Below are 14,707 nucleotides of genomic sequence, written 5' to 3'. Positions count from 1 at the left end.
AAAAACCATGTAAAATTTCCGAAACATTGGAAATATGTTTTATGTGACAACAAAAGTGATAGCGACCTGTCAGTTCTGAATGCTTACCAGCTCAGGGTTATGAGAAGCTACAGAATGTTTTCAAATCCCTCCTCTGTGTTACCAAAGAAACAGACAGGTTGCTTTGAAAGGATTCCAAGTAAATCCCTCTTATCTCAGAAGCCTTCTTTTCAGCTTTATGGGTGCTACTAATGGAAAGTTAAAGAAGTTGTATTGGAATAATCCCTCCCATAGGCTTTCAAATGGCTCCCTTGATAGGTGTTGAACTTCCTAAATATAACTAACTAAAAAAAAAAAGTCAAATCACTAAAAGTGCAGATATTGGAGAAGGGTTCACTTCATCTATTGAGATCATACCCCCTGCTCTGGAGCATGAGCACAAGGTCATTGCAGGCACAATGAATCATGAAAGGCAACCCTCGGAAAACATGCCTGTTGGTACCTGCAGATAACATACCATGTAAACAAGTGTTTGTTAACATTCCTTCCTAAATGCTCAGGGTTTGACCTCAGGGAGAGCTTTGAGAACCAGAAAGGGAGGCTTCCAAGGTGTAGTGAACACTTGGGTCAGAAGCTTTAAAAATCAATTTCTAGTTTGTATAGCTTGTTTTGGGGCAAGACATTTAAACTTCCTGAGTCCTAATTCCACATCCATCAAATGAGTTTCCTAACTTGCACATTACAGAGCTGTTTCAAGGACCAGAAGAGAAAATGTTCAAGTCTTTTGTAAAACTATAAATCCATTTACACATAGATGCATCATAATCCATTACTGTTACTTTTCGGAAGGAAAGCAGTAAATCAATATGACTCAACTGCCCTGATTTCACTGGATCTATATTCTGCTTGAATGAGCTATTATCACTATAGTTTCCCTTACCTGCTTAATTTTAAGAAAAGCAAAGAAGGAAGGAACAGAAGGAAGAAACATAATGGGGTATCTACTAAGTGATAGGCAATGAGGGAAGTTCTTTTAAATATGTGATCTTATTTATACTTATAATAGCCCTATAAGGTAGGCATTATTAATCTCACTGTCCATACAAAGAACTTGAAGTCTGGAGAATTTCAGTGACTGTTTAACATAATCACTCAGCTGGTAAGTGGCTGTGTTGGGACTTGATCTAATAGGCCAAGGGAATATTCTTCTATATATGAAGCAAGCTGAAGAATTTAGTATCTCTCACATAGTCATTTGGTTCTTCGAAGCCTCATGATGTATAGATACAATACTGCCTTTTCTTAGGAAAATGAAAATATTGATGCACTGTCAGTAATAATTATATTCTAATATTTGGAGACATTTACTACCACCTTTGGTGGAGCCAGCTGCACGCTCTTTCTCAAGTTCTTGGGGACTAAGTAAACAGGGCAATAAGAAAATCAAAGTAAAAGAGGGCATAATGGTTGTAACCATTTTAGAATATTTATGTTGAAGAATGACAAGTCCCTATTTCCATTTCTGGTCCCCAGAGCTCAACCATAAAGTTCAAATAAAACATCCTAAGTTACATCCAGCTGTCTACTCTAGATTTTGAGAAGTTTGCTTAAATTATCACACATCTGTAATGTAAAGCAGCTTGGGAAACATATGTCTTCTAGATATTCAATAGGATTTCTCCATTATCATTATGCCCCCCTTTTTTTGTAACTTAATATGCAGCAATAACAAATCAAGTTCTACTCTCCTTATGTTGTTTAAGCTACATTCTGTCTGCCTGACTGGCCTGGGAGCCACCTAAATGAATTATACCCTTGGGTGTGTCTGGGTGGGTCATGGAGGCATGACTTTGGGTATTATGTATGGTCCTTGCCCCTTCCTCTCCTGGTCTTGCTCCCTTAGTTTGCTTGCCAGCCACCAGGAGGCAGTAGCTTTCTTTTGCCAAGCCCCTCCACCATGATGTTCTTGCCTTGGAGCAGCTTACCATGGACGGAATCCCCTGAAACCACAACCCAAATTAAACTCCAGCCTCTCTTTCTTTAAGTTATGAGTGTTATGTATTGTGTTTCAGCAACAAAAGGCTGATTAATACAGTCCTATTTCATTATTTTCATTTCTCTGTTTTCAAAGGTTCAGACAGATAAAATGTAAAAAATAAAGGAAACTTTAGCAATCAGCTAATTCATCTCTTCTTATTTTAAAGAAAAAACAGAATTGTGATTCAGCTGATGAATTTCTGTTCTACTACTTTCCTGTACTTGTGTACCTATGTGTATGTGTGCGTGCGTGCAGATGTATGTTTAATATATAAGGTTTGAGTTAAACTGAGTCACCTTTATTATATTTCCTGGATGCCATGGGTTGAACAGCTTTCTTCTGCCATTTCCTTCCACAATGCTGTTTCTGCCTTGGAGCCAGCCAACCATGGACTGCAACAGTGAACCAAAATAAACTCTCCTCCTTTAAGTTGTACGTGTCAGGTATTGTGGCCAGTAATGAGACAGTGACTAAGACACCATGTTTTAGCAGTCCTGGCTGTCAGCTCAAGCTGCTGTCACCCACTCATTTGCAGAGCCTATCCTTTAGGGCCCAGGCCACGCATAATAAATGCAACCTTGTCCTGCAGGGCATTCCTACAGGAATATGAAACTGGCTACTTTCAAATCATCTTTCATCTACACTCAAGTTCCTGATCCTCTGAGGACTGTCTAGGTGAGCTATATTCTTGTTTTTTAAAACATGATGCTTGGAGTTGAATATAGCTTTAAGAGGCACTTAACTCACCTATAATAGGGAAGGTTTTTCATCCTGGACATGTTCACTTTCAGTAATGTATGCACTGAGGTGCCCATAACTATGTCATGCATTTTTGTTATACATTGAGCTTACTTATAACTTAAAGAATAACTCACTCTTTCGAAGCAATGCTAGGCGATGGCTTTCATTTCATGCAATACTATGATGAATTTTGGTGGACACAAATGTATAATCTTTCTCATTTATCTTTCTCAGGCTCTTTAAGAGAAATATCTTTCTTTTTAGTCCATGTAAAACTTCACTACAAAAATCCTCTGTATTTCAACGTCATAACAACTTCTTCTGAGAACTTGCTCCCTGATCTTCTTGAAAATGTAATTGAATTGAGAAAAAAAGGTCTTCAGTGTGGTCAGTTGTCTCTGGAGAGTGTGAGTCTTTTTGTTGGCTCCTACTGCCCTAGCTCCATGGAGCCCAGCACTGGAGCAAAAGCACTTTGCTATACTTAGAGGTCTTTTCTCACTAGCTAATGGGGATTAGCATTAGTGTGAGGACCCCACATCTAGAATCTACTGTTCCTAGCCCTTGCATGTATTTTATGCTGTAGTTTATTTCTAGAAACCCCACTTATCATCAGTTTTCATTTTACTTTCGTTATGTATGCACTGGCTATCAATGTCACTGTCATGAAATTGGAGTGTAAGCTTTTGACTTGTACCTTGGAATACTGGTCAGCGGTGGGCAATCCTGCTTCCGAGAACAAGTGGAAGCTTTCTGGGCATTAGAGGCAGGCGATATAGAACAGTGCTGGAAATGGACCTAAGAAGGCATCTTACTGTCAGTGTGTAACCCTTAGCTCTATGTGAGAAAAATGAACCTCTAGGTGAAAGTTTCCATGGAGAGCAGAATGCTCACCAGCTTAGGGCATTAAGAGCCTCATTAGGTTGGTAACACTGCTCTAGGAATATTTAATGAGACAGAAATATTTCTCAGCAAATGTAGCCACTGTCAAAATGAAAAACGGATTCACTAAGGAGTTCCAACTTAATGCAAGTCTGATTATTAGCAAAATGAATCTGTTCAAAGTTGAAAATTGACTGCTTTCATCTCTCTTTTCAAAGAATTCTTCTGTGTGAAGTATTCCTAAATGATTAAAGCTTGACATAATTACTCATGTGTGTTCTTCCCTCAAGCTTGGCTTTTTCAAAATAGTTCTATGTCAGGGTAAGAATCTTGACATTTGGTGTTCTCTGATCCTTTATTAATTGTAGGACTGAGAGAAATCTAGGCTTTCGTAAAGGAGAAACTTACTTCCTGCAGACGGGTGCACCTAAGCAATAAACCTTTGACAAGGAAAACTGATATGTAGCAAATATAGATGCCTCCTGCTAGCTTGGATGGTTTAGTTACTGTGGGTAGTTATGAGCACACTAGGTTCTAAGACTGGCCCGAGGGCTATAATAACACTTTGTAAATATCAGCAGCTGGGTCTAAATTAGCCTCCTGCAGTGGAAGATGCTGAGCCTTGGAGGAGCTGTTTGGGCAGCCATAACCCTGTAATTTTCAACAAACACATCAATGTTATATCCTGGGAAAATGTTAGAATTCATCTAAAGAGTAGATATGTACCAAATGCAGAGGAGCATAAAGACTTCCTAGGGTCTTTTAAGTTGCTGCTGTGATTAAGCTGTGACTTCAAGTTCCCTTACTGAGAGCTTTCATGCACATGGGCAAATGTGTACACCCCACTTAATCTTTACCTTCCCAGGAACCTGGTGATCTAGGTGTTATTCCCTCCACTGTTGACAAGAATCCAATGCTCAGAGAACTTAAGAGACTTGGTTAGGAGATTCAGAACTCTTTCCTCAGCTCACTACCATGACTTGGTCCATTGTTTGCATACAGAAAAAATTCTACAGTTTTTACAGCAAAAAAGTCATTCAGATACAATCTAAGCTTATTTGGCACTATTTTATGAAAACCATAACTGAGAAATAACTGTGCTTTTAAAATTAACCCTCCGTATAGGATATAATTTATAAAATATTGAATTGCTCATTATTCCTCCAAATCTAATTTTCCTTAAATCTTATGGCAAATCTTCTATTAGCAATTTGTATCAGCCCTGTTGGGGAGGGAGTGGGATTCTTCTTATCTTGGTGGCAAACATCTTTCTCTCTGGCCAGCAAGCAGGAAGGACTTCAGCCTTTCTGGGGTGGTGGCAACTTTCTCCTGTGACTGTGTTCCTGATCTCAGGATCACCTGAAGGGACTTTGTTCTGCTCATGGAGTTCAGTGAGTTAATCTGTTGGCAAAGTGGTGACAGGAGATGTGTATCTAAGATTCTAATCGTGGTCTTGGTTTGCACAATACAAAGTGATTGCAATTGCTCAGGACACTCCCCATCTGCTTGCTCCTACTTCCTTCTCTCTGCTAGAATTCTCAATGAGATCTCAGGAAACAAGGATTTCAATGACTACAAAGGAGGCTCACATGATTTACTGTTTTTTGTGCACCTCACAGATTCTCTTTGCGCCTTAGTTTCTTATTCCAAAAAATGGGTATAGTCACAACTTTCTCTTTCATGCTATTGAAAAGATAAATGAGATTATAAAGCAAAGTTATCTGTTATACATAGTAAATGATTTGAGTGGCGGTGGGTATTAGCTAATTAGTAAATTGCGACAGAGCACCTTCTTCCCCTTGGTGCTCATAAACCCTTCTTTAGAGGGCAGGTTGACTAAAGTGTGTGTTGACAATGTTATTTGTCAACTGTGGCTTTTTAGACTTTCATAAATAATAACCCAGCATCACACCGTTTTGAGGCTTTACTTTTACATAAGCCATCTGAAAAATATCTCTGTCCTTCTCCCATCAATCGCTCTGTGGCTTGTTTCCTTATTTGGTCAAGGCATGGTGCAAATTCTATTGTTTATAGGTCTGCACTCTAAACATATTGCAAGTCACTGTTTCATGCTACAAGCCCAGGGTGAACCTCTAACCTGGTATGGACTGGTTGAAGGACTGAATGTGTTGGAATCACTCATTTCCTCAGTAACTATTTATTAATGTTATGTGTGTGTGGCACAGTTCTTGGCATTGAAAATGTAGACAAGTAAGATTCTGGATCTCATGGAACGTCCATTCCAGGAAGGGAAACAAATGAATACACAGGCTGATGGAGATATTGATATGGACTAGGAAGACGATGAGGTCAGGTAATATAATAAAGAGTCACTGGGTTGGTGAAAAGCCCCTCTGTGGAGGTGACCTGTGATCTAAGCCTCTACTGAGGAGAAGCAGCCAGACACAACAGGAAAGCATTCTCTACTGCGGAAACAGCTGTGCATGAGTGAGAGAGCAGAAGTCCGCCTATGCTTGCAGACATCGAACCCCAGGAGGCACAGGTGTGGCAAGATGGAAAGAGGACTGACCTTGGAATCAGAACTCCTGTTCAGGTGCTTATCTGAATTTCTGTTTCCTCAACTCATAAGTGGGCTTAGGAATATCACTGCATAGGGCTGCTTTGAGGCTGTGTGGACATGAAGCAACTATCCACCTATGCTGATGCCGTTCACTCATTAAATGCTGCTAAGGCATCGGCCATGGAAAGCTTCAGTGTTGTGTTGTGTAATCCTAAGGAATCACAGCACCAAGAAGCCCACAGGTCACTAGGTAACATCAGGAGGCAGACACAGAATGTCTTTGGGCCAAGGCACCAGTTCCATAATTGGAAAAGAAAAGTGGGAGCACTGCTGTATGACGTAGCAAGAGCCTTGTGCCCTACACCAGACTGTGTGACCCTGGAGGAGATTTTTCCATTGCTATCTGGTCCTGGGTTCTTATTTATTTAGATGGAGAGAGAGAAGGAGAGGAAGATGGAGAGAGGGAGAGAGGGGGAAGGGAAAGGGAGGGAGAGAGAGAGAGGAGAGAAAGAGAGAGAGAGAGAGAGAGAGCTTATCAATAAGCTCCTCTCCAGCTCTGTGCTGCAATTCTCATCTATGATGCTTTCGAAGGACATAAGATGCAACATCTGCCCAGAAATGAGCAGACAAAGGCAAGGCAGGGGCAGTGCTAGGGGAGAGGTGGAGCATGGGTCAAAGTTGATTCAGGAAAGTGGTTTTTCCTGGCAGGAGTTGGAATGACAAGATCTTTATCAAGAAAACAGGCTGTGAACAGCAAGAATTAATGGAGCAAGTTACTTTTATGTGGCTCCCCTTTGCTTATGGTGTATATGTGTGGGAAGGGGCTGGAGGGGTATGTTTATTCCTCTTTCCACTTCTTTGGATTATGTTGAAATGTTTCCTGCACTGAAAACAGTGCACAAAGGCTCCTGCCTGGGGATGAGAAGTCCCCCACGTCTGGAACATTGGCTGGTAAGCAACAACTAAAACTGTATTCATACAGCAGTAGCTATGCCAACAAAAGAGCTACTGGATCCAGTGATGGTGCATTGTTTGCAGAGCTGAACTGCTGTCTCTTCAGACAAAAGCTCCATTAGAGATGTGACTTCAGGCTTACAAATAAGAACACTGAATCATTCTGGAGCCCTTCAATACAGTGTTTTCCTTGAGCTTTTTGTAATAAGCAATTTAAGTGAAAAGCAGCCCAACAAGGCAATATTCTTTTCAGAAATATCAGCTAAAACATCCAAGGGCCGGAAAATAATTGCTTTTCCTCCTGCCTTCTTGTATATACTCCCAGCCCTGTGTAGCTGGCTTGCCTCATTCTGAATCTGGAAGGTGAAATTACTTGATTCAACATTTTATCTTGCCACCACTGACATTTTAAAATTGATAAGTGTCCTAGATTTGCTCTGTCTGCCTACTAATATGGCCCTAGAATATGTCTATCTATTGTTTTCTCTCTGGAACTTGTTCTTCTTTTCTCTTACTCATGTTCTGCGCTTTTCCTCTTTTGTCAGTTAGGATCATAGTCGTGAACTAAATAACAGTCAAATGCCACTAAGAACATTGATAGAAAATATCATCTCGGGTATGTATGTGCATATTCAATTTGCACATACAAAATGAAAGTGTTTTATTTACACATGTTTACATGTCATGCATATGACTTTTTAAATCCAGGATTACATATATCTCAAACTCTTTGAAACATTGTATATGTGTATATGAGACAATATGTATGTATTCATGCAGATTAGTTTTCTAGATCAGATAGAGTGGTATGATGCAGGGAAAACAGGCAAATTAGGTGTCTTACAAACTTTTGCCAAGTGGGTGAAATCACAGAATTTATCTAACACTTCAATGCAGGTATTCTTTCTTTCTTTTTTTTTTTTCTTTTTGGTACTGGGGATCAAACTCAGGATCTTGTGCTTGCGAGGCAGGGGGTGGAACCACTGAGCTAAATCCCCGGCCCTAGGTATTCCTTCTTGATTCAAGTTAAAATTCTGCAATTAAAGCAGCAGTGCCATGCAAATTGACATTTCATTGCTGAAAATGAAGTGTCCTTTAGAAGACCCTTAGTATTTTCGTGTCTGTGTCCTTCCTTCAGTATTTGTGTGTCCCAAAGACAACACACAAGGCCATCTATTCCAATCCTCTCAATTCATAGGGAAGGTTAGAGAACTTTCCCCAAACCACACAACTATTTGGTGGCCCTTTGGTTATCTGAATTCAAGTCTCCAGAGAAGCCAAATATTCCAACAATAATTTAAAAACATTAAATGATTTATATGCACTCTGTGTCATGAAGAATGTGAATATCTTAGCTGTGCATTGAAAGGAGAATGAGAGAGAGCTATGTTGGCTGAAAGCAGTGCTATTCAAACTTCCTGTGAGAGGAAATTACTTGAAATTACTTGAAAAGTAATTGCTCTTCAGTTCTAAGTACTATTTGTTCAAATATGCCAGTGACTCTAAGCTTGAAGAAATCTATCTGGACAACTAATTATGGAAAGACCAGGAAGTTAGAGAATGGGGTGGGTGCTGATTTTGTCTTTAGTTCAGAAGACCTGATAAACCTTCTAGGTCACAAACATTTCTAAAGACACAAAAATGCTTTGGAAGTCCAGATTCTGGATTTTTCATGATGGGATTAAATGTATACTTTCTAGGAAACTTGGACTGATTCTGCCCGCTTTTGAGGACTGACTGTCCTTTCTGGTCCTTCTACATCTCTTGATTCTTGGTGCTATTTATTGCAAACATATACCAATAAAAATTTTTAAAAATCACATTACAAAACAAGTTGTACCTTTTTCTTAGAAAATCAATTATTTTTCATGAACCTTCATCGCTTCTGATTAAGACAAAGGATAATTAAAAATTTCCATAGCCATACAAGAGATAGTAAAAATGATAACTTCCAATCTCTAATGTGGTTCTCCTTTTCTGGGTATCTGTAGTCACATGAGGTAATGTTCCACCTGATCTTGCAGGATATTCTTAACTGCTCAAGTGGGATTTTCAGGTGACCCAGGATTAACACATTAAGTAATGAGAACTTCCTCACAGTGATGATGTTTAATGACCTAGGAGTGGCTAGAAAGGTCCATGCTTAGACCAGACTGCATGACAACCTTTGAAACTTATCTGGGGTCACATTTTTATTATTTGGTACTTTTGCAGTGGATTAATCTTCAAAGGATGACAATTATTTAAGTGAATTACTGTCCAAGGATATCACTGAACTGGCAGTTTTCTAATGTTAAAAATTAATTTTACTTGCAAATACTCGCTAAAAGACATAGCATGCTTGGTCAAAGGACTGAAGCCAAGAGCATCTCCCAAACTGAACTATGTTGGTTTTGTGGGCTGAGGAGACCATGCCTTTCATTTCTTCATTTAGCTGAAGTTGCATCACTGGAATTCACTGTGACATATAGTGAGTGTGGGAAGTCTGCTACCTGTGCCATCTGGCCTCATGCTGAATGCCTCCCCATGTACTGCAGAAAATTTCACTGGCATTTTTGAGTTCCAATTATGGAACAGGAGAAAAATTAGGCACTTTTGCATCATCATCATCATCATCATCATCACCATTATCATCATCATCATCATCATCATCATCATCTCAGTTTTGTTTGAGGCTAGCCTTTCATTATCTCCTCTATGGTTTGGCTGTAGGAGAATAGGTAGGGAATATATTCTGTTATTTTTCAGAACATTTAATTTTGGCAAGCTGTGTGGGTGGGCCACTGCTCAAATCATGTGTGTTGTAACATATAATATCATTAAAGATATATTATAGGATTACAATAGCCATCGAAAGAGCTCCCAAATTTCAATATTGAGTGAATCTTAGGGCTAGTCTTATCCCATAAAATGATGATAAAACTAAAATTAAGAAAAATTAATGACATGGAAAGAGACACAACCAGACTACAAGGAGGTTTTCTTTTGTGGGGTGGGGTGGGGAGGAGTAAAGTCAGATATGTTTTCTTTTATTATCTAAGATACAAAAAATCTATGTCAAAAGTAAAGAGATTTCAGCAAAACCTCTGTTGCTGGGCTTTACAAATTATCAGGTAAAAGAAAGGGTAATGTGTTGACTTTCTTTAAACAATGCCACAAATTACAAGGCAGAAGAAGCCCATGTATGTATCTAGGAAAACTCGAACATTTCCCTTTTTGTTCTTCAGGGAATTGACTAGCATCTTCCCCAAAGAACTATAAACGAGGCTGTAAGAAAACAACAAATATTAAGAAAAAATTCTTCTAAACTTCAAGCTGTAGCTTAAATATCCACACAAACAAATGCCATGTGTGGTCTGGGTAGACATCTCTGTGCACATGTGTTTTGTGCATCTGTGTCTCAGTATACCCGTGGATGTGTGTGCAAGTATATTTTTGTATTTGTATGTGGTCCTCCATGTGTTCATGGGTGTTAGCTCATATGCATGTATGTCTACCTATATCGGGGTATAAGTTCTACATGTTTGTCTATGTTTTCAAGCTCTGAGTAGAGAAAGAAAGTGCATGCTTCTCCCTGGAGAGAATCCTGGGCTGATCTGTCCATGAAATCCCAGAGCAGTTTTGCTTCTTGAGTAAGTTATATTTTTTTCTAAATCTTAGAATATATCCTTATCTATAAAATGGCATGTGCAAAATCAAATAACAAAAAGGTCAATCAGTGTGTTTTAGCTATAGTACTTAGTAATTAAGTTAAATTAACTGTATTTACACAAATTTGGATGCATTTTATTGTAGAAATCTCCAATATATACGATTTGCCTTGTAAACAACCAACTTAGGTATCCAAACATATGGTTGTTCCTTGTGAAACATGCACTATTTTAATTATTATGGCAACCCCAACAGCAAGGCATATTTATCTCCACTCTACAAATGGTGAAACAGATTTCTGAGGTCAAGTTATCTGGCCAGAGTCACCCCGGGAGTTTTTGCACAGCTAGGACTCACTCAGCCCAGGGCAACAATATGATGGTTGTGGAATTGGCATTGGCATCCTGGTTTTCTTCCCAGGCAATGTTTGTCCTCTGCTCTGACACACCTATTTTATCTTGTATCCCACCTGGCCCATTATTTCTTATGGACAGTCCACTTGTTCTGCCCTGGGGTAGATACTAGGAAAAAGAAGGAATTTTGGAAAACTCACAGTAGATAGGAAGTGAGAGCCAGCTTTATTAAGAAGTACATGTGCTCACATATCATAAAAACAGCTGGTGGTACTGGGCTTGCCTTGTAAGTCTTTGACTGCTACCCACCACTGCCCCTGGCATCCCTGCTTCCTGGGAAGCAACGGAAAGAGAATCTCTGGGACATGACTGTTTAATCCCTACCTAATCTCTGAAGTCTCATGACTCCTTTAACTCTTAGAATATTGAACTATAAAAGTTTGGTTCCCAGAAACATTATAGTCCTAGGCAGTCCAGGTATTGAGCTATGAAATTCAAGAAGAGCAGGGGGTAAAATCACTAAGGGATTATCTTGAAACTAGTTTGAATATAGTTAGTGAGAAAGAAAGGCAAAATCTTATTTACAAAATTATTATTTTTGCTTAGCAAGATATATAGATTCAATTTTCCTCAGAAAATTGCTGAGAAAAAACTCTCAATAGAGCCCTTCAAAAGTAATTTAATATTTTTAATAAGGCAAATCTTTGTGATCCTCAACTGTTTAGCCATGAAATCTTAAAATCTGATGAAAGTCTATTTCCAATAAATGCTGCTTTACAAATTTTATTGTGTTTAACAACCTAAGAATATTAATATTCTTTAGACACTTAAATTTAATCATAATAACAAGCATTGGGCTTTTAAAAAGCTGCCTTTTCTTTAGTTTCATGTAATTTGGTTGCTATAAACTATGTTTGTTTTTCTGATATTTTGTGTCTCAAAATTGTAAGTAAGGTCCATTTATCCAGCAACCTGCAAATTCCTGAACAGCAGATCTTATCATTAGGTAGTCATTTAGAAACATAAACCACAATATAGTGTATGAATAAATAAGCATAGTTTACAGGTTTAGCGTTTGATTCATTAATGGTCCTTTAAAAGCTTGGGTAGGAGCGAGACCCACTATTGAATGATGACTCCATGGCACCAGGAAGATGACAGAATCAGTCTCTGTCAGTGAGACACAGGTGGGGTGCAAGTGTCCTAGTGTTTGCAAACCAAAATCCCCTTTCAGGGAAGTATGAGCATCTTTGTAATTGCTTCTCTATACACCTAGTGTAACCACATTATGTCGGCAGCATAACCCCTCTCACTCAGGGTTTAAAGCTGCTCTTTTCCATTGCCAAAGTACGGCCCTAAATTGTTTGGCATGGTTCTGGGGAATCAGAAAAATGTGTGAATGAACCAACTACACAAAACCATTTCACTACTGGAAAAGCAAATTGTGTTTAATTATTTTTTTTAAGTGTGTGCTGTTGGTGTCATTTTGGCCACCCAAACCAAAATGGCTGCCTCCACACATACTTCCTGTCTCTGGCTTCAGCCTCATTGTTCTTCAAGGCAAGCTTATGATACTTTAACTTATGTGTCTCATTTTCTTGCTTGTCCATTAGGATGCAAGCTCCACTTATTTGTCTGTTTCATTTGCTGCCATATCCCGCACACCGAGAACAATGATGATCACATAGAAAAACTAATGGATAATAAGTATGGCGCATGGCAATTTTACAACTGCTTATGTGTATGAAGCCAAAGGAAACTTGGAGACTAATAGTATAAGGCTCATGTTTTTTTTTTTTAATGTGCCAACTGTAATATGTCAAAGCCCATAAAACAACTTGGTCATTTTCAATGTTTTTCCTATGGGTCTCATCAGCAGTTTTGCCTGTTTAGTTCCTTCTGTGAAGAGAGATGAGAGTTCATGTCTCAGATGTTAATCTTAGATTTATAGAAAAATATAACCTGAAAAGAGGGAGTTTCCACCTCCTCCTATTAGAGATTAAGTGTAAATTACAAATTCACTCTCCTAAGCAGTTGCTTACCATTAAATGCTCGTAAATTCCCAGTGTATACTCAATTGTAAAAAACCACAGAATGATTATAAACAGTACTAATAATAAACAGGCACACAGGTTTTTTTTGTTTTGTTTTTTTTTTAACCACCCTCTGTTCCCACAGCACTTGGGAGATCTGTCAAATGATTCTGTGGCAGATTGGAAAGAGGAGGTTGTGTTAGAAGTCAGGGCTCAATGGCTGTTTCCATATTTCACAGCTTGGTAATCACTATTTAGAAAACACTAGCTTTATTTATTAGCTTCAACAGTGGAATATAAGCCTTTGGGGATCTTTTAAGAGAAAAAACAGTGTGGATGGGGCAAAAGAACTGAAAAACAAGAAAAATTCCAGGGTGATGCTGTTTCCTGAATCTTCAAGATGGACCTTCCTCTGACTTTTTACAACACCCAGGGAGAGGGCAAGGTTTGACAATACAGGAAAGGGACACTTCTTTTTGCATGCAAGTTTTTCAGGTCTCTGATTCCTTTGGTTTGAAGAACAGATCATTTTGGGGATTTTCCTAAATAAAACCCTGCACTTAGCTTGCATAGAGTGAAACAGGATGTGCTTTTATTTGCACTTCTAGAATGAGTGCAAATGTGTATTTGTTAAATACTGTTGAAGAGAGTGTAAAGCGATGCAGATGGTAGTGGTAAAAGTCTTACTATTTTCCTTTTCCTCCTAGGATTTTATTCCTTGCTTTCTGAGCTTCCCTTGGCCACTTTATGCTGCTTTCAGGGAATCTTCCAGATGAAGCCCCATAATTGGCTATCAGTGAATTGGAGACACAAAGACTTTAAATTTATCTTATCTGTTTTCAGAGAGAATGAGGTAGTATAGATAGAGAAGAATGGTATGTTTGAAGACATTGGCTTCATTTAGACAGTCTAATTTAGTCTGCAAAATGTGCATACATGTGACAAATACATGTAGTTCTCTTAATTTTACCCTTCTTGGTGCTTTGCTGTTGTAGAATAAGAAAACTCAGGGGCAGAATAAGAAAATAGGCCATTTTAACCCACCATGTGCAGAGAAAGGTACTCACCAGCACTGACAGTGATAGCCTCAATGAACTGTTCTCTCCAGCTGTTGGTACCCACCACAAGGGCCAGGTTTGTCTTCTTAATGAGTTTGTCCACCGTACTCTAGAAAGGTAGAAAGGAATAATATAATAATTGATAAACTTATTAAGGCCTCGGGAAAAATCTAAGGCCTTGTTGATTTGGAAATCTCAGAGTTACGTAAAGTCTAGCAGATGTTAGGCTCAGAACAAGAGTATTGACATCAAACATTATTACAATTATGCAAACAAGCATGGTTTTTGTTGGAAACATTCTGAATTGGAAACTTCTTCGCAGCAATACAAGCTTCCTTCACTGACTAATGGCCAATGAAGAATAGCCTCAGTGTTTGGAACAGCAGCTGTTGCAAAGGCCCGTCCATTCCCTTGAATGCTTTGTAAACTTGTTTCTCTACCGGCCTCATCTGTAGGGCACTGTCTGGAACTGAATTAATATAGGTCCTGGGAACAACCAG

General features: G+C 38.9%; 1 protein-coding gene across 24 annotated transcripts in view; it reads right to left on the bottom strand.

Annotated features, from left to right (window-relative positions):
• The window catches only part of Slc8a1 (solute carrier family 8 member A1), a 386,292-nt gene that overhangs the window by 44,024 nt on the left and 327,561 nt on the right, over positions 1-14,707 (bottom strand). For all 24 annotated transcript variants that reach the window (XR_015452990.1, XR_015452991.1, XM_087216097.1 and 21 more), the window contains one exon: positions 14,217-14,316. Coding sequence is in view for 22 of the 24 variants with exons in the window: in XM_087216097.1 (XP_087072223.1) it covers positions 14,217-14,316 (100 nt within the window). In the remaining 2 variants the exon portion in view is untranslated. The remainder of the gene's footprint in view (positions 1-14,216; positions 14,317-14,707) is intronic.

Source organism: Heterocephalus glaber, unplaced genomic scaffold (genome assembly GCF_053883595.1).
Source record: "Heterocephalus glaber isolate CG9 unplaced genomic scaffold, H.glaber_assembly_v1.0 deba00001457, whole genome shotgun sequence".
NCBI lineage: Eukaryota > Metazoa > Chordata > Mammalia > Rodentia > Bathyergidae > Heterocephalus > Heterocephalus glaber.
This window is presented reverse-complemented; position numbering and strand designations above follow the sequence as displayed.